The sequence below is a fragment of the Arvicanthis niloticus genome, chromosome 6, assembly GCF_011762505.2.
Source record: "Arvicanthis niloticus isolate mArvNil1 chromosome 6, mArvNil1.pat.X, whole genome shotgun sequence".
In the NCBI taxonomy this organism is placed as follows: domain Eukaryota; kingdom Metazoa; phylum Chordata; class Mammalia; order Rodentia; family Muridae; genus Arvicanthis; species Arvicanthis niloticus.
Window position 1 is genome coordinate 93,115,496 of NC_047663.1, and position 25,456 is coordinate 93,140,951.

A 25,456-nucleotide genomic window follows, 5' to 3' on the forward strand; every position below is an offset into this window, starting at 1 on the left:
ACACAGGGATGATTTGAACTGTTTCATCTCCACCTCTTTTTATCTCTGTCTGCACTACTGGCTACCAAGCTTGGAGCTTCGTGCACACTGAACAAGGGCTCTACCAGTGGCCCACATCCCTAATCTTAACTGGTCATTTTTTTAATGACTCACTTTTGAATCTAAAAAGCTAGTGCCACCAGTCACAACTTCACTGATAGCACTGCTCACCCTGTGAGAGCCTGGTATTAAAAGGACAGAGGAAAAATGTTAAGGAAACTACACTAAGAAGTAACAAAAATTGTGATTATCAACAAATGTTTAAAGCTGGCAAATGATGGGCTATGGTGACCAGAGAAAGTACCGATTTACCCAGATGCAGGTGACGGTAGCTGCTGAGTGTCTACTGCTAACCAGACTGATTCTACATGGTCACTTCCAAAGATGAGATAACCACAAACAAAAAAACATGGCAGGACCCTACCAAGTCCTTATTAAATAAGTGGTGTACTTAAGAGATCACTGAGGTTGGATTCTGCATTCTAAGCCACAATGTCCTTTACAAACTGTCTAGATAAAGTGGTACACATACAGCAAATCACTGCCTCACTTGACAATGTTCTTTTTACAACATATACAATCTTCCCTGAAAATGTATACCTCAAGTTTTCTCTGGAAGGCTGTTGATCCAAGCAAGGGATCTCAAGTCAGAGCAAACTGGAAACAGCCTTGAGTTCCTTAAGTACCCTCATCTTTACAATATACATGAAGGAAGTTAGTTTTTGTGTGCTCCTTCACTTACCTAGGGCATTGAGAGTCCTCATCTGCTGGTGGGCTGGAGGCTGTGCTGGTTGCTGGCCAGGAACCTGAGGCTGCAGCTGAGTCTGAGGCTGGTTCATGTAGGGGAGTCCTAGAGCAGCATAGGCCCGCTGCATGGAACTGGGGTCTATGGGATTTGGGTTACTTAAAGAAGTGGCATTCTGTTGCCCTGCACCAACAGAACCAATTGTGTTTTGAATTCCACCGGCTGGAGATCCCAGGATGGCTAGAACAACAAAAAGACAGATAAGCAAAAAAGGTAAGTAAAGGAGAAAGGCTCACAAATAAACTGTAAATAATATGAAGCAAATACGCCTTTCAAAGATTAGGCATTAAACCTAGCAAGAAAGAAGCAGTATGGAACTCATCCACTTTTGTCTAGCAGTAATTACAGGAACAAAAATCTAAAGCAAATTCACCCTTTATGTCTAAAAGCAACAAAACATATTAGTAAAAATTAGTATTTATTAAAGTCTAGAGATAGCTAGGAAGTCAGTTACAAGAAGTGTCACTGTATGACAAAGTGTATGATTCTGAATGGGATGACAACTACCTCTTAGACAAGGAAGGAGCCTTGCCCCTCCTATCTTTTAGTATTCACTTCTGTAAACTGAGAGAAACAGGAAAGGCAAAACCTGGTTGGACACTTTTTAATCAATAGATCTATAAGGTGATCCTCTAAATTACCAAATGGCATTTCTCTAAACTTACTTGTGTAACGACAGCATTAACAACAGACAGTCTTTCTTTAAAAAACCCTCTTGTGGAATTCTTTTCCAGGACAGCACCAGGCTGGACTATATTATACTTGACTGACTGACTGACTGACTGACAGATCTGTGCAAAATTAACAGATGGAATGAGGCTTGAGGTTCCAAATGAGCTTTATTTAGGTGTCACCTCAGTTGATATTCAGGATGAAGATATACCTCATGTACCGACCCAAAGCCACAAGTAGCACACAGAGCAGCTGTCTCACCTGGCTGTCTAACCCCAGGAATTAGAAGGAAAAAACAGTGTCCACATAATAAACTCATCCCAAATATCTTTGGTCATTTCAAGTTTAACCAATCCACCCACCCATACGATCCATCCATTTGAAGAGTTTTCTGTATGGCAGAGGTTTTCTGTCACACTATTTATTCTCCTTCTTCTTCTTCTTTTTTTAAATGAGGTCCTTTCTTTTAGTCTTGTACCAAGTTTAAAGTCATGTTGGAAGTAAAATCACAAAGACATGCTTTATGTACTAAGCTTATAAAGTTGTTATATGACTCTAACATATGAAACAGTCATAAAGCCTTTCTTTAGTAATAATCTTACAGCCAACATCTAGGCAAGAATAATATAGAACTGAAATGCTTATAAGATTAACTTAATTAAACAGAAATGTGTAAAAAAAAAAAATTGTGCTAATTATCCATTCCATACCATTAACTTTTCTATAAGGACAGTCAAATCTCAAACTCATTAACACTCACTAGATACACTTAAACATAGCAAAACAACTCATTATAAATAAAACACAATTACTAATATACCCTTTAACAAGAATATAGATGAAATAGTCAAATATACAATATCAAGATCACACCTGAAAATAAGTATGTAACCAGTCATCATGGTAACTTTTCAAAAAGAGTTATGATATAGAAAAAGAAAAAAAATTTATCTGGTGTTCCCTTGTATGACAAAATTCACAGGCCTCACTCACCACCAAGATATTTATCCTCATCCTCTCTCTCCCTTCCTCAGCCTGGCCCCTGCCCCCATCTTCTCACAAATGCTACTTAAGTGTTCAACCCCACGCCAGGACAGTTTACCTGACACCTTCAGCCTAAGAAAGGATAGGCTGGCCCGCCCTCTCTAGGTGACGATGCAATGGCTGTGCTTTAGTGACTTTGTCCTACTATACTCTTTCACCTCCACATCCTAAAATGTCATCTATTTAGATAAAATGCCCACCACAAGGTGAATACCATTCCTAAACCCAGAACCACATAAACAGTCAACTGTCTCATTCACCAAACCTTCTGATGGGTGCTATTGACATGGTCACTCTACTTTGTGTTTATGTTAAAAACATGTTCCCTAAATACAAATATTACTTTCATTTTGAAACAAAATATACCTAGCAGAAAACATGTAGAATTTAGGAACTTGGCAATTTAACAGTCCAGAACCAAGAAAAGGAAGAAACTACAAAGAGACCTGACGCTGAAACACAACAACAGGAGCCCCAAAAACGTTCCTGTATGGAAAGCCCTAACATCTAGGGTTACAGGAATTTACAGTGGGGGGTGGACTGACAGCAGTCATATAAAAGTAGCTACCAATATTCCATCCATATCCTTCTCTAAATTCCCACAGGGCCCACTGGTCTGTTTATCTTTAGACATTTGTACTAACATTCATACTAGGCTCCCAGAAACATTGGCTAGCAAATAGTCTATGTATTCCTTGAGCTTAAACTTGCTGGGGAAAACAAGAGTAATCTAATAATCACCCAACACGTACGTATCAATCCACAACTTGAGACATGAATCAGAGAAACCCGTTCATGTGATCCTGGACATCTCTGCAGACTGGGACTCCATAAGACTCAGTATGCTCTTCACCTACTCTTGTCACCCGGGGCTGCTGTAGCTGGGGTCAGTGTCAGAGTCTACTCTTCACCTGCCACATGGGGCATGTGAAGTGCCACAGGATGTACTGTAGACATCTGTAGCCATCTGTCCCTTGCCCACTCCAAGCACCTTGAAGATGAACAAAAATAAACAGAGCCTTAAAGGCAGCAATGCTAATGAAGACTATCTACATGGTCTTTTCTCTTCTGAAGTTTAATGTTGTGATACACACATCACCAGTCCCATGAATGTCATATTACACCCTAAGGAGTCCCAATATGCTAGCTAATTTAGCAGGTGGCACACCTGAACCGAGGCACATCTTTAAGGAGTTTTTTGGTCTGTTTGTTTGAGGAGGGGAGAGAGACTGAGTTTTGCTATATAGCTATAGGTGGCCTGTAACTCACTATGCAGCCCAAGGTGGCCTCAAGTTCATGGCAATCCTCCTGCTCCTGAGTATAGAGATTACAGGCAAGAGCCAAGGTTTCTGGCACGTGTTTGCCTTTTGTAATGTATGTTCAGTACCTTTTCTGCGTCACTACTCCTTTTCTGTTGTAGCTAATGTAAGAAGTCACAGCTTAAGAAACAAAAGGCCACGTTCATTCTATACAAGACTCACCTATCAATCTCTGAATAGGGGCAAGACAGTCTTTTCCCTGTGAAGTATATGTTGCTAACTTAAAACAGTCAATTAGCCAGTCAACATTAGGCTCTAATCATTTCCAATAAAACTGGGCACAATTTGAAAATCCAACAAAAACTGACACAAATTAAATTTCAAACTCCGTCAAGAGTGGTGGAAGACAAATCAAAATACAAGCTAGGCAGTTATTCTAGTCATTCTAAAATTGCTACATTAAAAACAAGACAGTGTTAGGTTCATTCAGATCTGTACCTATCTTTGACAAGTAGAAGTACCACCTTACAGCATCTTCCCTGTGAATAATGCAGGGCACAGTAACAAACAAAAGTCTGGAGTACCCAAGTTTTCAAAGGTGGCTTTCCTCAGAAGCCAAAACACACAGGAGGAAGCAGCTATTCTGATCAAGGAAGGGACAGTGAGCTCCTGGCTCTCTTACTCTGTAAAGCTATCCAGGCCCTCTTTTCCCAACCCCATCTCTATTGGTATGTTGTTAGAGGCATCTGGAGACCTCATGGCTCCCAAGCAGAACTGAGAGCCTGATCAGGTAGAGCCCAGGAGGTGGCTCTATGAAAGTAAATTTTGAGGTTGAGTTTAACTCAATATAGAAATAATAGTAGTATTAGTAGTAGTAGTAGTAGTAATAATAATAATAATAATAATAATAATAATAATAATACAAATGGTGGTGAAAGGTGTTTTAAGCAATGCAAAATGTGCTAGAAATGGGATAAAAGAGCCGCTCCACGAAGTAATGGCCAAGGTGATGAGGACACTGGAGCAATAAGCTAGAGGACTGCTATCATAGTCACTACAGACTGTTGTTCTGTGGTTCAACCCAAGTCTGGGGCTGGACCTGGGGCTGTCCATGAAGCACAGGTCTAAATACCTGTGAGGTTCAGGTAGAGAAGTCAGGATCTTCCTCAGAGAATAACTCCATCCTTTTCCCTACAGCTTTGACAAAAACCTAGCACTTGTAGTTACCCAAAGAACTACAGCCCAGATTTTAATGTATACACCAAATGCTAAAAATTTATTCAAAATATAGGTTCTAATACAAGAAGACTAGGTGGGGCCCAGATTTCCCCATTTTTAGAAAGCATGTCTGGAATATCAACTATGAGTATCAAGAGACTCATGGGTTCCAATATGGGGAAGACTCAAGCACATGTTACACAGAATCTACTAAAAGTCAAAGACACCAGAACAGGACTGATAATGGAAAAGCACTAATAACTGAACAACTAACTATTTCTATGATAGGTGGGTAACTTATTACAGTTAAAAGAGAAAAATCAAGCAGACCCCAAAATAACAATATGGGTTTCATTTCAAGCAGTATCATATTAGAGCCTTAATAAATTCCTCAAGATTCTGTCAGTAGAAGACAAAGAAGTTTAAGAGCCAAAAATGTACATACCAAGGAGAGGGCACTGGTCAGTATCTGTAAGAAATACATGCTCAGAAGGTAGAGCTTTGACATATCTGTTGGTAGCTCCACAGAGTGAGCCTCAGCACAGTTATCTCTGAGCCTAGTGTTTCAATCACTGTTGCATTGTTGTGAAAAGACACCATGACCACAGCAACTCTTAAAAAAGGAAGCAATTAATTGGAGGCTTGTTTAGTTTAGTAGGTTTACTCCACTATCATCACGGCAGAGAGCATGGTGGCACATAAGCAGATGTAGATTGCAATTCTACATCTGGACCCCCAGGTAGCAGGAAGAGAGCAACTGGGCCTGGCTTGGACTTTTGAAACCTCAAAGCACACCCCAGTGACACACTTTCTCCAAGGACATATCTAATCCTTTCAAACAGAGTTGCTCCAAGACGAGTGAGCATGCAAATACAAGAGCCTATGGAGGGGTGTTCTTATTTAATCCACCATGCCCAGTCAGCATTATTCCTAACAGGCTATGTGTTCTGCTGGCACTTATTGCCATTGTAATTTTGTTGATCCTGGGTTCCATGAGCACCACTTTTCTCTATGAAGGTCTAAGCATATTCTCATTCCATCCCATAAGGCCTACAAAGAATACTTCACGCATATTCTTGATCCTTTAAAAGAAACCATTACTATTTTTAAAAATAAGACATAGCAGCAACCCCCAAAATCCTAGAAAAGCCACTCTCCTAAATTAAAAATTAAGCATAAAACTGAAACTCATGATTCACTGAATTAATATCAAGTACAAATTAACTCAACAATAGTAGGGTTTTTGTTGTTTTAGTTTGGTTTTTTTGAGGAGACATGGTCTAGCAATATATACTCTAAGATAGCCTAGAATTCATAATCTTCCTGCCTCAGCTTCTAGAGTACTAGAATGTTCAACCACACTAATTTTTTTTTGTTTTGTTTTTCGAGACAGGGTTTCTCTGTGTAGCCCTGGCTGTCCTTGAACTCAGAAATCTGCCTGCTTCTGCCTCCCAAGTGCTGGGATTAAAGGTGTGCGCCACCACCGCCCGGCAACTACACTAATTTTTTAAGATATATATTTCAGTCTCTGAAATTCAACCTGAAGCCACTGAAGGGTTGGATTCACTTTTTTCTCTAGTTCCTAATCTAAGACTACAAACCATAAACACAGTTTTCTAGAGAAAAGGGGGTACTGCTGCACATTCTCCCTGGTGACATAAATTAATTCTATCTCACACATCTACAAATATAAAGCCAAAAGGCCACACTCAAAATTGAAACATAGTTTAAGAAACATTTAGGAGAGACGGCTCAGTAGGGAAAGTGCTTGTAGCACAAGCATGAGGAGTTGAGTTCAGGTCTCCAACACTCACATAACAAAGCACACTGTTGTGCTGGCAGTGCGTGTCTACAACCTCAGTGCCGAGATGGCAAAGACAAACAGATTCCAGGGATCACTCATCGATCTAGCCAAAACTATAATAATAATAATAACAACAATAATAATAATATGATAATAATAATAATTATTATTATTATTCTTAAGATAGAAGGTGATTAGAACAAGACACCAGATGACTTCTAGTTTCCACAGATTCACATGAGCAAAATCACCTATAGATACACACACTAAATAAAATTTTAAAAAGGAGCATTACATTTTTTTTTGCTTTTTTTTTCATTAAAATTTTTTGTGCAGAGATCATCTCGACTCTCCCTGTGACTTTACATTATCAACCCCCACCCCTATCCCACTAACACTTCACGTTATGAATAGTAGAAACATTGTGGTTCACCACTTGAGAAAGCATGCATTGAATCAATTTTCATACTTAAACTTATAAGGACATTTAAAAAAAAAACCACATTTCTTTTTTTTCTTTCTCTTGAACAAAACCCACCTAAGTATTTCTTAAAAAAATAAATCACAAAGGTTTACAATTTTTATAACAGTATATACATATTAAGCTCAAAAGATCTCTCATAGTCACATCCCCAAATTAAAATGTAAAAATGAAATCCTAGCTCATTATTCATGGAATGAAAAAGACTCAGTATCCCAAAACTTTATTTTATATAAGAAATGTCCAGAAAAAAAAATCATATATTAAAAATTCAGGAGTTAGGAAGATGGCTAAGAGGCTAAAGTACTTGTTAGGCAAATGTAAGGACCTGGGTTCAAATTCCCATAGCCTGTGTAAAACCAGCCATGGCAGTTTTGCATGTAATCTCAGTTCAAATGTCAGGTGGAGACAGAAGAATCTCTAGACACTCAGAGGCTACCCAGTTTATATACAGCACACATAAACAACAAAGACCTAGCCTCAAAACAAAGTAAAGGGTAAGAACCAACATTTAAAGTTGTTCTCTGACCTTTGACCTATACCACAAACCATGGCAAATGAGTAACCATACTCACTCACACACACAAGCAAATACCCCCCTCCAACACACATACACACAAAAAATAATTTAACTGATTCAAGAAACTAAGTTTTCAAAGAAAACTTGTGGTACATCTGTAAGAGAAGAAGATACTAAGCCCCAACACCCTGTTTTTTTCCCAATGAAGCATGCTATATGTTGTGAGTCAGCTCACAGGAAGAAAAGTTGGATTCATAAGAGATCAAATGGCCAGCAATGGCACTCCATTCCATAGCACTCTTAGATTAGAGTGATTTGCCATGTACAGCCAGCCAGGAAGAAAGCAGCACATGTTCACCAGGTAGAACGGGAACCTGTGAAGATGTTCAAGAACATTTTCTAAGTTTCTGAAGAACGCCGAGAACATTGGGGAGAAGTAAGATGGCGAAAGATGAGAAAGACTGTACCACTCTGAAAGATCACTAAAGAAGGGTATGCCTCTAATTAGAGCATGCCCACCCAAGGGCACTTTCTAGATGTGCAAATGAGGGACATATCCAAAGAGCACAATTTAGTCTCTGAAATGACAGCAAAGGGTCTTAAAACTGGGAAGAGGTATTCATATCCTTCCTAGTGCTCTGATGCCTAAAAACAACAGGGACCCAGGGGCCACATGAAGTAAAGAGCAACCAGCATAGAACAGGTCATATCAAGGACTGCACAGATGATCCAGAACAACAGAACAATGGAGATGAGCAGGGTGTGTCAATCCTGAGCCTTAGATTCCAAGTCTAAAGCTCAATGAATTGATGTGGAAACGGCTTACGCAAAAGTTTACCAGGCTTTTATACTGATATAACCTAACAGGTTATTCACAAGAAAGATGTCCCTCTACTGCACCCCCCCCCCCCCCCCCGTCACTATCCTTGTGGGTAACCTGACATCCAAATCCTCATACTAAGTATTTGTCAGAAAATACCAAATATTCTTGAGAGCCATTTGATGGAAATGACCTTGTTGTTTTGCACTCATTCAAGTGCATGCATGTGAGTTGGTGGAGGGAAATGAAAGCTCAGAAGGGCTGTGGCTATTTGCAAAGTTCACGGAGGGCCCATCTACCCCCTGAGCTTGGCTGCACTAGGCACTGTCAGCCCTACCTCACCCAGCATGTTGTGCAGGTGACTCTTGCCCGCTAGCTCCCTACTCTCAGCATTGTCTTAAGAACAGTTTCTATTCTCATCTCCAAGCTTCTCTGTCCCCGTGCTCACTTACTTTGTTGGTTTCGCTTGTCACTGGCATTTTTCAAAGGGAGGCAAACAGGACAGTCATGTCGTGTGCAGTTCTTCCAATGAGAGATGATTTGTCGTGAAGATGCACAATGGGCAACTATGACCAGAAAAACAACGAGATGTTATTTTTCTATCCAAATCGTCACACTTTCAATTATACCTAAATTATAATGCCAGATTCCATTAAAAAAAATGGTAACAAGTGTAACCATAACACAGTAAAGGCAGTCCTTAACTTACAAACAGGTGTCCAAAAAGTTTGTAAGCTGACTGTCAGTAATTCCAGCCAAAAAATTCCCATAGAAGCAATGTTATGAATGATGGGTGATTAGGGTTCTGCCCACAAAATGGAACAAAAGCCACCAACCTCTGAAATACCGACAGTACCTACAATGAACAGCAGAACAGAGTTCTACAATGTCACCATTAAAAATAAAAACATTAAATTATATTTAAGGATGAAACTAGCTAAGACCTACCAATGAAGAAATACAGATAGAGAAGCCAATGAGAAGTCTGTGGAGATTCTAAAATTCCTTGGGTTACTTTGTATAGTACTTGAGAGAGTAACTGACCCTGAATATTTCCCATCTTCATATTCTAAAGTCTAATCTTGGCCTGTTCTGTGTGTCCATTATGATCAGGGTTATTCCAGGGATTCACAAAGGCACCATGGGACAGAGGGAGATATTTCAGCCAAGGTTTATGAACAAGAGAAGAGAAGAGAAGAGAAGAGAAGAGAAGAGAAGAGAAGAGAAGAGAAGAGAAGAGAAGAGAAGAGAAGAGAAGAAGAGATTATAAGAAAGCATGGCTGTTGACAGGAAATACTTCCTTCCATGAAACTGAGGCACATGGTAAAAATAAATAATGTACCTAATTCTCTCCCTCCCTAGGGATGATGACTTGGATGCCATCAGAGCAGCCTCAAGACAGAGGGCAGAGGAGCAAGGTAGTGGGCCAACTGATAGTCTAAATCCATGAAACAACCACAAGACAGATGCTGGGGGTGTGGAAAAAGGTGTGTACCTGCCTGTGTGTATTACTGCCCCAAACAACCACAACATAGATATTAACAAGGAGTCCTCAAGAAGTAATAAAGAAGTCCTTCATGAAAGAAAGGAGAAAAAGAACAAACCCGGGGCATAGCCTCATGCAGATGCAGGAGCAGTTCCGAGTATCAGAACACCAAATCACCTGTCCCCTCAGCAGGTGAGCTTTTCAGGGACAGCTGAGTGCCACATGTGGGGACTGTGGGAACAACATATTCTAGGTCACACCAAAAGGAGGACAGCATCTAGGCAGTGTAGGATTCCAACCACCAAAGCTGCTGAAAAATAATAAAGGCAAAGTCCACTCTAACGACAGCCACTAGTTCAGAAAAGGGCACTTACCTTGGCAGGCTTTCCCAGCCTGACAATGTGTCATGTGATTCAAAACATTTTTCATGGTTCGACAGTGTGGGAGAGAACAGGCCCGAACCTCTCCATTTGCTTGTTCTCGTCTCTGACATTTGTGGGCATGAAGCAGTAGAACCAGCTGCTGCTGTATCAGTTTGCGTTTTTCAGGGTCTGCTGTGGGGCCTGTTGCAATTGCTTGTGTGGGTACAATTCCCACTGATGTTTGCAACTGGGACTAAAATAAAACAAAGTAACAAAAATATCTTATTAAGTTTTAGAGTTTTGATTCACTCTAATTATTAGGAAAGCTCACGAACAACATGACCAAAAGAATTAGTATAGTTTTCTTTTAATCTACCAAAACGTTGAGAAGCTCCAAACACAAAAATCAACCTAACTCAGATGCAAAGCTGACTCACGTTCATTTCAATACAATTATCATCCAAATAACAAAAACCAGAAACACCACCTGTTCAAGACTGCAGCAACACAAACTCAATCTACCCAGCTGTAAACTCCTGTCAGTGGAAGGAAAGCATGTGTCAGCTGACCCAAAGTATACTGCTGCTTATTTAGGTCCCAGAGAGCAAAATGTCGGCAACTTTGTGTAGTTCAACCTAACAAAGACTGCCTTGAAGAAGTGCAGCTCACAGCTGAGAATTACAGCACCTTTGCTTGAAGGTTGTCCCTGCACCACCCTCTGTGCCCTTTACATCGCATTGTCACACATGCAGAGGACAACACGTGCAGTTTCATTTCACTGTGCTCACCACTTTTAGAAAGGCATGATATACTTACTGAAAACACAACAATCAAGAATGGTTTTTAAAGCTTTCTTAAGAAAAAAAGTGTTTTGTCTTTCATTTAAATTTCTACCCATAAAAGATATCTGGCAAACTACTAAACCTACAGAAACTGAGCTGGATTGTTTCCATCTGTCTGAACAAGTGTGATGAGCATTAACTCTTGACTACAAGGCAAATGGACAAAGAGGCCTATGGGCTCTTGCTCTTTATAGATCACCAATACTCTTCATATAGGCTTACCAAAACAAAACAAAACTATAATGTCTATAAAATACACTACATCACCTATACACCAAGGGTTTCTGATCCTTAAATATTCTGATAATCCCAATTTGATTCACTAACACTGATTTATCTTTTTTATTTTAATAGAAGAAACATTGGCCGGGCAGTGGTGGCACATGCCTTTAATCCCAGCACTTGGGAGGCAGAGGCAGGCGGATTTCTGAGTTCAAGGCCAGCCTGGTCTACAGAGTGAGTTCCAGGACAGCCAGGGCTACACAGAGAAACCCTGTCTCAAAAAAACAAAACCAAAAAACCCCATCCCCCCCCAAAAAAAAGCCAAAAAAACATAACAAAACAAAAACCCAACCAAAAAAAAAAAAAAAGAAAAGAAAAAGAAAGAAAGAAAGAAAAAAAACAAAAACAACAACAAAAAAAAACATTGGTGCTGGCAAGGCACTTGCTGCCAAGGCTAATGACTAGTTGGATCACCAAGTACCCATATGATGGGAGGAAAGAACCAACATAGAAGCTGACCTGACCTCCATACACACAAACATAACAATTAAACATAAAATATTAGATTTATTAATTTTACATGTGAGTGTTTTGCCTGCATGTATATATGTACCATGTGCACACACACCTGGCACCCACAAAGGTCAGATGGATGCATAAGAATCCCTGGAACTAGAACTACAGATGATTGTGAACTACTGTATGGGTACTAGAAGGCAAATTTGCATTCTCTGGAAGAGCAACAAGTGCTCTTAACCACTAAGTCATCTCTCCAGCCTCAATTTAAATTAAAAAAAATTAACTATGTATACACAATTAGGAGAGAAAAATTGTAAAAATATTAAGTGTTATGTTCACATGTGTGTATGGAAGCCAGGTTTTAACAGTGCGGATGCTTTCCACATTACTTAATGAGAGATTTTTTTCCCAAACCTGAAGCTGTGGTTTCAGGTAGAATACCTGGTTAGTGAGCTCCAGCAATCTTCTTATCTATCCTAGCAGCACTAGACTAAACAGGGATTTAAAAATGTAGGTCCTTTAGATCTAATCTCAAATACTCATGTAGGCACTTACTAACAGAGCCATCTCACCAGCACTGGCTGGTCCAAGTTCCTAGAAACCGAGGGGCAGATCTAATTGCTTCTCTCAGGTTGGCATTTAACAAGTAGCATAGGGCTACAGACGGCCTTTGAACTTAAACCTCCAGTTTAAAGTCTTTTTTAACTTAAACATCCAGTCCCTACTACCCAGGAAATCTCCAAGAAATCAAAAGAGGAAAGGGGTTTAGACAAGAACTTCCCTTTAAAGCACAAAAAGTGGCAAGATGGCTCAGTGGCAAGGAGAACCAACTCCCCAAAATTGTCTTCTAACCTTCACACATGCATCATGAAATAGTATGAACACACCTGTATGTAACCACACTATGTGCATGTGTGCACACATACACAAGCACGCACAAATAAAAATTTTTAAAGAATGGCACAAACTAAGTAGTAACCCACACAGTTTGTACAATTTTTGCAACAGCTTTTTTTTGAAGAATGGTTAAAAATAGAAGGGGGAGGGGCAGCTAGAGAAATGGCTCAACAGTTAATAGCACTGACTGTTCCTTCAGAGGACAGGAATTTTGAGTCCTGGCACCCACAAGGTTGCTCACTGTCTATAACTCCAATTCCAGAAGATCCAAGCACATGTGAGATATACATATAAACATGCAGGTAAAACAGTCATACAGATTTTTAACCTTTTTTTTTTTTTTTTTTTTTTTTTTTTTCGTTTTTTTCGAGACAGGGTTTCTCTTTGTAGCCCTGGCTGGCCTCGAACTCAGAAATCTACCTGCCTCTGCAATTTTTAACCTTTTTATTTAAAAAAAAAAAAAAAGGAACTGGGTATGGTGATACCTCCCTTTATCCCATCACTCAGAAGACAGAGGCAGGCAGATCTCTGTGAATTTGAGGCCAGCTTGATCTACATAGAAAATTCCAGTGGAATTAGAAAAGAATGGGGAAAAATTAGTTGTAAATCATAGGTCTTACTAATACCCAGCTGGGACCAAAAACACTAAGAAGAAAACCAAAACACACAAACTCTTAAAATCCATTAATAAAAGGCAATCTTTAAGATGTGCAAAGGAGCTGACTAGCTATTTCTCAAATATGTATATAAATGACCAATACAGACATTATATATCTTTAATGCCAGTACTCAGGAGGTAGGTAGGCAGATCTCTGTGAGTTTGAGGCCATCCTTGTCTACATAGTGAGTTAGTTCTAGGACAGTCAGGTCTACGTATAAAGACCCTATCTCAACAAAACAAAACAAAACAAAACAAAAACCCAAAATACAAAAAAAAAAAAGGACAGGGGAGGATCAAAGCCACAGAGTATAGCTTCAGAACCAACAAGAGATGGACGCTAACAGCAGCAGTGGTCCTGCAGAGGAGGGCACGGAGGACCTGGACACATCACGGGAAAGAACCTAAGTTGCTGGGAAAGTGTCTGGCAGTTTCTCAAGCCAAACCAGTACATCACTCTGCACTCCTGGGCACGTATCCAAGATAGTTAAAAGGACATGTTCATACACAAACATGTGTGTAAAAAAAAAAAAAAAGGGAGGGTGGTTCATAGCAGTACTACTTATAACAACCAGAAACAAAAAACAACTCGTGTTCATCAAGGGAAAAATAAAATGTGTTCTACTCAAACTAGAATATTTTTCTAATCATTAAGAAATGACACATGCAATTTGATACACGTTTCTTGAGTGTAACTTCACAGGTGATAGTGTCTTATCAAAATGTTACCTAGAAAATAAACATATGTATGCTCTTAAGAAAAAAGAAATGACACATGTGACTTGATGTGCCAGGGTGAGGTGATATGGGGGGGTTCCCCCTTCTTGGAGGAGAAAGGGCAGGAGAATGAGAGAAGAGCTGTGTGAGGGGGGACTGGCAGGAGAAAGGAAGCTAATACTGGGATGTAGAGTGAATGAATGAATGAATCAACAAAGAAAAAAGAAATGACACTATAATAAAAACTTTAAAAACCCTAACTCAGCGTAAAAAGCCAGGAACCGGGGGTAAGAGGGGGATGCGTGCATCATATATACACTGTATGATTCCATTTCTGTTTAATGTCCAGAAATGCACAGGAAAGGAACACAGAACATAGATCTAAGATTGGCTAAAGCTGAGGATTCTGGAGAATTGGAAGAGTAGCTGCTAAATAGCACAGGGTTTCCTTTTGGAATGATGAAATATCCAAATCTGACTAAGAACGTTATTACACAAAGCTGCTGAGCTGAGTACTTTACAAGAAAGAATGTTGTATGAATGGTGTCTTATTAAAAGCTGAGCTCTTGTTTGATTAGCTGTGTTGTTGTTTTGAGACAGGGTCTCATGTAGCCTAGTCTGGGCTAGCTAGTCCTTCTGCACTCCACTTCTCAGGTACTACAATTAGTACCATGCCTAGCTCAATAAATCTGTTTCTAAAACATCACTGGTCATTAAATAAAACATGTTTTTACCCATCAGTATGGATGGTACAGAAAACAACCACTGTGGTTGGTGAGGGTATGTAAGAAAAGTACTCTTAAGTGTTCTGCTAAAAATATAGCTGAGTTTACACTTTCAAAAAAAAGACAAACTTTCAGACTTGGAAAAGAACACTATCAAAGAAAACATGTGCAGTCCTTCTGGTTGTAGGTAGTAGGGGTTGAGACAATGTCTGCTTTGTAACCCAGAGTCTGCCTCTAGAATGCTCAGATTATATGAAGGTGCCACCATCATCAATTCCATTTCATTTTTCCCTCCCTCTCTTCCTTTCCTTTCTTCTTAGTGGCACTGGTTACTAAACCCAAGGCCTCATAAACGCTAATATGTGCTTTATGACTGAATTACACCAACAGCCCAATATATATATATATTCCTTTGGCTCTATAAACCCACTTAACTCACTGCTAAGAAGTAACCAGAGAAAGATATACTACAATGTATATAAAAGTAAAGTTAAACATCACATTTATCAATAAAAAATTAGAAAAATGTAAATGCCTATCAAAGTTGGACTAAATAAATACTGTAACAAATCTATACTGAAACAGTATGCAGCCATTAAAAATATGACCTCAAATAACCTCAGTAAAACAGCTATGGAGTATTAGAATGTACTAGTCAGCTTTACCTAAAGTCTTGAGAGACAAAAAATTAGAATACATCTTAAAATCTGGGCAGTGGTGGTACACATCTTTAATCCCAGCTCTCTAGAGGCAGAGGTAGGAGAATCTCTGTGAATTCAGCCAGGATAGCCAGCACTATTACACAGAGAAACCCTGTCTTGGGGGGAAAAACAACAAACAACCATAAAATTACTAGTACTTAAGACAACCAAAAATATCGAAGTAAAGTTGTAGTTTTGTTTTTTGATTTTTCAAAACAGGTTTTTCTGTGTAGCTCTGGCTGTCCTGGAACTTGCTCTATAGACCAGGCTGGCCTCAAACTCAGAGATTTACCTGTTCCACCTCCCCAGGGCTGGGATTAAAGACACCCACCACTGCCACCACCCAGTTTGTAAGTTTTAACAAAAAAGCTGCTAAAAGTATATTTGAAATCTAGTACTTAGCACATTGCTATATGGCCATTCAATTTTCCTCTATTAACTCTGAGTCTGTATCTTTTCTGAGAAAAACCCTGACAAAATCATGTATTAGTTCTATCGTGGCAGGAGGGTGTTTCAGGGTATAGTTTTATTTAATTTTCCAAAATTAATGTATTATATCAATGTTTTACAGAACTATTCATTACTTTATAACCAAATCTTCTTTGGAGAAATTACAAAAACAAACAAACAAAACAAAAAAACCCAAACCAAACAAAACAAAAATAGCCCCACAAAAACAAACCCCCCCCCAAAAAAAAACCCAGAAAGGAAAAAGAAAATAGATAAATATATAAATAAATTATAATAATCATTAGAAAATGTAAAGAATTAAAGCTGAGAAGAGATCTCAATGAATAAAGTGTTAGGCATAGAATTTGGATCCTCAGAATCCACATAAAAAGCCAAGCAGGCATTGGAAGGCAGAGATGGAGGCTTCTCAGCTAGCCAGCTAGCTAACCTACCTGAATTGGTGAGCTCTGGACTCAACACACACACACACACACACACACACACACACACACACACACACACACACACGGTGGAGAGTGATTAAGGAGGTAACAGACACTAACCTCTAGTCTCTATATGCACATGCACATACACACCCTATATATGAGTTCACATATGTGAATATACACACAAAGATGAAAAAAGGAAAACGACGAAGAACTGAATATAAAAAATGGAAAAGCTCTGAGAAATTGCTCAGTGGTTAAGAGCTTGTTCTGAGGAGCAAAGCTGGATCCCAGCACTCAGATAACAAACTCTGCCACACCTGTAACCCAAGCTCTGTGGGGGATGAAAACAGCCAACAAAATGCAAGCAAGAGTTCCAGGTAAAGATTCGGACTCAAACTAATAGGCATGGTGATAGATTAAGTAAACTGACAGCCTCTTCTGGACTCAGTATGCACATGCACCCATGCATATCTGTGCCTACTCTCTTACATAAACAATCATTTTTTAAATGACAGTAGTTAACACAGAACCTCACAACTATTCAAGTGCAGTGACTGTTAGTGGAGTGGCCAGTCACATATAGGGCATCTATATCATATCATCTCCACAAGGTTCAGGGACTGTCTTGGAAGATGGGAGGAAAGACTGCAAGAGCCAGAGGCTGAGGAGGAACTGGACTTGACAGGACTGCTACACCAATCAACTCAGAGGAAATGGTTGTCTGCACCAGATTAAGCCAGTCAACATTCTAAGTTCACACTTCACATGCACTGTTGATGGCATCAGGTAAATAAAGTAGGTTTTCTTAAAGGATGTCAACCATAACTCCAGTGGAATATACGAGAGTACAAGCTGGAGTTGATTGATTATTAAAAATATGAAAGAGGACACTAAGCTGAGGCACTAGGGAGGGGTGAGTGAAAGGAGTTATGGGGAAAAATGATATGTGTGTATTAACTCACCCTGGCACATCAAGTCGTCACATGTATCATTTGATAAACATGTAAGGAAGTTAGTGCAGTATAAGAGCCATGCTAGTTTGAAGAGTAAGCTACTGAGAAATAAACAGAACTCACTGACCCAGACACATCAGAACACAGCCATTCATACACAGGTAGACTTCACTAAAACATTCTTACATGTTGCAGCACATCTTCAGGTTTGACAGTTTGCTGGCCTGGAACTAACTATGTATACCAAGTTGGCCAATAACTTAGAGACCTGTCTGCTTCTACCCCATGAGTGCTGGGGTTACTAGCATACACTATCTCGGCATTAAAGTAGTAGTTAGTTTTGTTAACTTGATACAGTTCAGAACCAACTGGAAAGAGAATCTCAGTGAGGAAATGTAGATCAAATTGACCTACAGACATTTTTTTTTTTTTTAAATTTACATCTTTTTTACATTAAATCTAGTGGGAAAGTGCCCACTATGGGTGTTCTATTCCCTAAGTGCACGGCGTGAGAGTGGAGAAGTGAGCTGAATACAATCCTTTGCTCTCTGCTCCTGATTCCACACATGATACAACCAAAGCCCTCAAGCACCCATCTCTGTGACTCTGAGCTTTACCATTTGCAGTGTATTTACACAAAGTGGCATTTTCAGCACTGGATATAAAATCAAAATATCAACTAGAAAAACTATTGAAGATGCTCTATACCCTGCAGATATACAGATATAAAAAACCAAGATTATCTTGCCATCCCTCATAGAAAAGAAGTTATTTTCTAGTAAATGTTCAAGAATAGGCAAGGTCTTCTGACTCAAGCATTGGTATTGCTTGCTCTGATTCCTTTCAGGACCCTGAAACCACTGGGAATACATAGCTGAGGCATAAAACAGAAAGTGTTCATTAAATCTACCCAGCTGCCAAGGCCCAGCATCATGGCATACACATACCTGTTATCTCAATGCTCAGAAGTCTGAAGCAGGAATTCAAGGCTAGCTTGGGCTACATAGTATGTATGAACTGCCTGTCAACACAGAACCACCACAGCTGTTAGCTAGAAGAAGAGACAATGATTCTGAAGTGGTGAGATGGGAATACACCTATGCATACCTCCTGTAGTCTCTAGGAAAAGATGCCCAGTCTTTTGACACTGTAACATGATTGTGCCATTTAAGAACTTGTTGGATGACAGTCAAGCGTGTCCTGGGATACATATGGCCCATAGGCTGCAGGTTGGACATGATTATGCAAACCATCTCCAGATTACTTAAACCAAATGCAATGAAAATACTAAATACATAGTTGTTATACCATACTGTTTGGAGAATGAAAATGAGAAAAAAATTTGTACACAGTTCACACAGACACAATTATAAAGTTTATTTTTCCATGTGAGATTTACTGGATCCATGGATAGAGGCCAAGTGTGCTCACAGAGGAGATGCTAGCCTCCATGAGCTCTACTGCTAAACAGGGTCCTTCCCAATGCCCAAATCATGAACCAGACCCAAGAGAAAGAAAACAAAACCATAACAAATAAAAGCTGAGGGAGTAAGGTAAGTCCATTCCCAGGACACAGCTTGCCACTTGGCCAACATCGTAGTGAACAACAGCTGTCATACACTTTATTTAGATCGGCTCTTATACTATAGGGACACATATATAACTGCAGATTCTAATATAAAAGAAAGGACTACTCAGCCATCTACTTAAGAAGTATCTGAATTTCATCAAAGGGGCTTAGGTACCATAAGCTGGGAAACTAAGTAAGAAACACAATGAAGTTTCAGAGTGACCACAGAAACAAATTTCTAGCCTTTTTCCTGAAAGATTCTGAATCTGGTAGATGAAGTAAGGCTCAAGAATGCCCCATCATCGGCATGCACTGAGACGCAAAGCTACTTCCTGAAGTCCAGGACATATGGCAAGAAAGTCCAGCATCCACGGCTTACTACTCAGATGCTGCCAGCATCACTGTATCAATTGGGCTATTTTGGCAGGATCCGGAAGACAGTGCTACAACTCTTCTCTGTCTGAAAATTCCTCTGATCCACCACATTTTCCTTCCATTTAGAGATAGCTGTCTATCAGCAGCTGTCTGGGTCCTGTCCAAACCTCTACCTCAGAATTTTAGCACACAATCAAAACAAAGTATAACATCATTCTCATGAGCAATTTTAAGTAAGCTAAGCAAGCAGCACACAAGATGAATCTCCCATCGCATATCCATAAGAAGGCTAAAATCTCTAGTGTTGTTTTTAATTTTTCTTATTTGAAAAAAACACATATAGGAACTTCCTATCAGAAATTAACTCCACAGAGACCTCATGGGCCATGGAGATGAAGCTTCTTTCTTAAACATTTTCTATCTAAGACAAGTCCTACTTCACAGACTGTTCTATGAAAATGGCTGAAAACCCAATCCAAAGCTTAGAGCAAAATGTCAACTGGAACCAAGTGCTTTTCTTGAAAATGGAGAGCAACACACTGTTCCTGTGCATACATTCTCTCCAGGAAAGGTCCCCACATACCTCAAAACCAAAATACACATTGGGAACATACTTTTCACCTCTGACAAAATTGCTTCCTTTAGCAATAAATTATAAGTAATTTAAAAATCTTTAGACCCACATTAAATGTCCTAGAACATTATACAGTAAATACATTTGATATTTCAGTCTTACTAGTTTACAAACATGTAAAGCAGTATACATACTGTAATTAAATTTAATGTGTGACTAAGTCTAATACGCATCCTGATTTATCTTTCTGCGGAGAAGTACTTGCAAAGTGCCTCTGAGAATCATAAAATGGCAAGACATTACTAACAAACCTCAAAAATCTATATAGATTATAAATAAAAAGACCAGAAGTAATATGAGAAATATCTGAAAATTTAAGAACATTCCTATTTCCCCTTGAATATATCCTCAAATAAGGACCCTACCACACGTCTACCAGGGTCTCTAGTTTGTAACACTTTGCAGCTCCCAAAACCAAAGCACTCGGTATCACAGAAAGGTGATCCCAAAGTCTCCGAGCATGCAAGTCACACATACTCATCAGCACAGGACAGACCATTTTAGGTGGTTTTCCCGTCCTAATGATGCTCTTTAGCCTTTCTCTTAATCTCAGCTGACACCCAATCCATGTGTCAAAGATCCCTTCTCCACTAGTAGTGAATTATCATCTCCCTATCACCTCCTATACCATCTCTTCTCCCTCTTGTCCCTAGCTGGAGATCTATCTGATGCTCTTCGTGGGCCACCTCATTAAGTTGTCTCTATACTGCCAGTGATTCCAAGATGGGCAGCAGCTGCCCCTTTCATTCATACCACCCACTTACTTGCCATCCGCTCTTGGGATGCAGAGTTCAGTCACTTGCACATACACCTTTGCTCCCTCCCTCAAGCCTGCTGCTCCTCTTCCAGCTCTGTAAAGAACACCTTCTCACATGTTCTCTACCAGGACACCTTCTTAGCAGATAATCTACCTAAGTGACAACCTTGTTTTCTCTCCTAACCCACTCCTAACCAACCATATCCAGGCCACTAGCTGAAAAAAACAAAGTAGCTGAAAAACACAAACAAACAAAAAACCTTTGAATGACTTAGAAAGAAAAGCAAAAATTCCAGCTTATTTCCCTGTAAACTGACAGTTCTCCTTCAACTCAAGATCCCTATCCTCACTCTAGCTTTTTAAAAAATATGTATGTATTTCTTATGGGTGTTTTTGCCTGCACGTATGTCTGTCACTATATGCATGCCTGGAGCTCATGAAGGCTAGGAAGAGGGCATGAAATCCCCTGGAACTATATGGTTGTGAGGCACCATAAGAATGATAGGAATTAAAACCCAGTACTGAGGAAGAGTAGCCAATGCTCTTAACTGCTGAGCCATTTCTCTACCCCAACTGCAAAATGATTTTTGCCTGGCCCCCAACTTTGTACATTCCTACTTAGCCCCTCCTAAGAGTCACCGTTCAAAAGTACTGGCTTTCCACCATTCCTACAAAAGCCAATGCCCTTCTATCACCCTGTGGGTCGTGACCCCTTTGAGGTGATCTAATGACCCTTTCATAGGGGTCACGTAAGACCATGAAGAAACAGGAAACATATATATTTAGAATATGATTCATAACAGTAGTAAAATTACAGTTATGAAATAGCAATGAAAATAATTTTATGGCTAGGGGTCACCACAGCATTAGAACTGTACTAAAGGGTCATTGTACTAGGAAGGCTGAGAACCACTGTTCTAGAGTCTCTGTGGCGGCATCTTCAAATCTCCTTGCTTTGATGAGGCCTTTTCTGATGCTTCCACCTAACAAAGTCTTTGTGTCCATCTCAACTACTGCATGGTACACAGGCAACTGGGGTTTTCTAATTGTTCTCCACTGAAGAGCAAACTCACCTTCTTCTGTAGGCTCTCCTCCTGTACCTAAGGCCATTGTAGGGTACAGCAAACATGTCAAACAAAAGAATCAAATAAGTGAGTGAATATCTTCCCATTCTCAACACTAGACAGAAATGCTGAAGTCATGCAAGAAGAGAGAAAAAGAGTCCCTTGGTTCATGTCTATGAGGTTTCAGTTACCCCATGAAGAACTTAACCTGCATAAATAAGCTGGCATCAGTGTCCCTAACCTGAACTGTTTGGTACCAAAGTCAATCAACCCCTAAAAATTAGCTCTTTTGCTGGCTATTTTTTTTTTTTTAAATCAACTTTTAGACAAGCTCAGGACATTCTGAAAAGAGGGAACCTCAACGGAGAAAATACCTCTACAAAGACGGCCTGTAGGCAATTCTGTGGGGGCATTTTCTTAATGACTGATGTGAAAGGGTCCAGCTCCATTTTAAGTGATGTTTATAGGTGGACTTGAGTTGTTTTTTTAAAAACACACTGAGCAAGCCACAGGAGCTACAGGGAGTAAGCCAGTAAGCAGCAATCTTACATGATCTTGGCTTCTCACAATAATAGACAGTAATGTGGAAATGTAAGTCAAACAAAGCCTTTTCTCCTCAAGTTACTTTGATCCTTTATCACCAAAATAGAAAACCAACCAAAACAACTCTCAAAGTATATTTCACCCATCTCCCAAAAAAGGGAGAAGGTCATTAAGTTCAGGGCATATTTTCCCTTTTTAATGTAAAAGATCTATATTTGTAACAATGTTTCCTTGTCATGTGAAAATCTGTCATTTTAATACACCAGATATAACAGAGAAAATTCAAGAAAGATCACAAAACATGGTCAAGAAACTGCAAACAAATTGTGCAAGCACAGGTTAGAAATGGCACTCCCGGTGGACTCAGGGCTGCTAAAACATCTGAGTATATAATTAAAAAGAACTCTGCAAAAAGGAAGCCACATAGCCATGAACAAGTGAGACTCCTTCAGAACCTTAATTTTCTCGACATCAAATGGGACCTGTTGATGATTCCTCAAGAAGCCGCTGCAGGAATAAAGACACTTGCAGCCTGTACCTTGACCCCTTTATCAGTCCCACATCAGTGTTCCACCGAGGGCTAATCCTCATGAGCACATGGCCTGGACATGGCCTGGCCCACTCTGTACCTCAAGAATAAACAGTCCAGGCAGCAAAGACCTAGTTTACGTCCCAAAGGCATCTATGAATCTTTCTCTGAACTCCACTTGACCTTTATAAGAAAGATGGCCTGAGTGAGCACTCCAGCTTCTGTAGACAAAATGCTTCCTTAGTTTACTATGGTTCTGAGGGGGTTAAGGAATACAGTGTTGACTGAATTCTTCCAAAATCCCAGAAAACAAACAAAAGAATGAGACATACTGCTATTGTTCCTCCTGACCGTCTTCAAAGCAGGGGTTCCCAACAGGAAAAGCTGTACCCCAAAGAACCTATTTTGTCAGTGCCTGAAGACACTGGATTGTAACAACCAGGACAAAGGGCTATGGGTAGTAGGCCAGGTTACTGCCAAACATTACCAAGGTTCCAGGTGGCTCTGTACTTGTCACTGCTGAAGCTGCAAGGAGCCCTGCTCTAGTCCTGAAAGGAGGCCAGGCCCTCTGCCTAGTCCCTCTGTACAACCCTTGGACACACTATACTTAGCAAGTTTAGGTCTCCAAAGTAGCAGCCAAGGCTTGCAGAGGAAGCTGGAGTACAGGAACTTTATCATTCTGTGGAGTAGTAGTGGAGAAGGGAACAGAGAACCTAGGGAGAAATTTAAAAGCGGAATGGGAGGGGAAGATTGTCAGGGATTCCTGTGTATAAAACAGAAACCATCATAGAAAAATAAAAAAAAAAATTTTTTTTTCATTAAAGTCTAAATGTCTGCCTAGCTACCAAGCAGGCACAGGCAATGAAGCTGGCCCTGGAGTTCATGCCACTGTCTTTGCACGGAGAACTGAAAACAAAGCATGAAAGAGGGAGGCCAGGCAGTATATAAGCTGAGTCTAAGATCCCAGAGGCTAACACTGTCCCCACAACCCTGGCAACCAAAAGCTACTGAAAGGAAGGTAGCAGACTAGGAGAGCTAAGGGGATTGTCATAAGAACAAAGAACAGAAAATCATCAGTGGTTCTGAAAATAGGTAGGTTTTACAGCTTTAAAAGGGGGTAGGAGGATGTTTTCTTCCCCACTGTTCCCATTTTTTGATTGTACACTAATGGAGAAAAGGCCCCAACACTTGCCTGAAAACACTGCATGCTGTAAACACTGTCATTCTCTTCTCTTTGGCACATACTAAGATCAGAGAAGATCTTACAGGGAGAGGGAGGAGATAGAGACTACTCAGCAATTCTTCTACTAGTATTTAAAAATGACAAGTTTTTCAATGTTAAAAGACAACTTTCTAAAGAGCATGGTCAGTTTTCGCTAAGCCTTGCCAAGTCATTGTACTGTAGAAGTCCATGGAAGTATGTATGTATGGAGGGTCCACTGTCATCAACAAACATAAGGAAGAAGAGAAGTGGCTGTGGGGTTAACCAGCCATCACCTGCATACTATGCCTTCAGCAGCTGAGATGTACCACTCTCAACTGGAGACACTAGTCTTAGGTGTTCTAAATTAACAGATTCTATTCTGGGCAAAAGGAGATACTCCCATTGGCTTGTTACGTTAGAGATTTCATGGACAATTTCTGTTATAGCTGGAAACTCTTAAGAATGAAGATATATAATCATCTATCAAGTCAGACCTAATACCATCTCATCAGCACAAAGTAATTCTTGTAATAAAAAAAATAGTCTTTTGTTTGACTGAAACATAAATCAAGCTTCTATTGACAGCTTCAACCCACTAACAAGTAAGCCAGTCTTGTTATTCACAAATTGGGAAAGCACAGTAAAATAATTCACGTGTTTAATTCTCTCCATCAACAAAGGGAATCTGGGAGGAGCAGCTAAATCAGCCTTCCCTGCCCTTCTTGTTGCTAGTTCATAACAAAAAACGAAAAGCTCACTTAGAGAGCTGCTCTTAGGAGGTGGGTTATGATTCTATCACCAATGGCACACTCAGTTAGTTACAGCTCTTCACTGCAAGCACCATAAAATTCGTATGTCTAAGCACCCACCAAGACCCTCAGCACAGAAAATAAATGGCATCTTACCATATTTGGCACAGTGGTGACTGAAGTATTCTTGATATCTGTAGGAAAAGCAGGCAAACTATTGACCATGCTCTGCTTGCTGGCTAATTGGGGGTTCACTCCAGTGGCTCCCATCTGCTGCCCTCCAGTTTGACTAAAGGGTTGTCCAAATGGACTTGTGGTACCAGTCATTCCCATCTGAAACAAAAACAGGAACCATCAACTGCCATAACACAATCATACATGAAAAACA

The 25,456-nt window shown here is 39.9% G+C and overlaps 1 protein-coding gene across 3 annotated transcripts in view; it reads right to left on the reverse strand.

Annotated features, from left to right (window-relative positions):
• Window positions 1–25,456, reverse strand: part of Crebbp (CREB binding lysine acetyltransferase) — a 116,677-nt gene that overhangs the window by 39,000 nt on the left and 52,221 nt on the right. For 2 of the 3 annotated variants that reach the window (XM_034505817.2, XM_076937300.1), the window contains exons 3-6: window positions 25,225–25,401; window positions 10,523–10,763; window positions 9,115–9,228; window positions 782–1,024 (exon numbers count right to left, since the gene is read on the reverse strand). In XM_034505817.2, the coding sequence (XP_034361708.1) occupies window positions 782–1,024; window positions 9,115–9,228; window positions 10,523–10,763; window positions 25,225–25,401 (775 nt within the window). The remainder of the gene's footprint in view (window positions 1–781; window positions 1,025–9,114; window positions 9,229–10,522; window positions 10,764–25,224; window positions 25,402–25,456) is intronic. The other variant, XM_076937301.1, reaches the window with a different exon arrangement.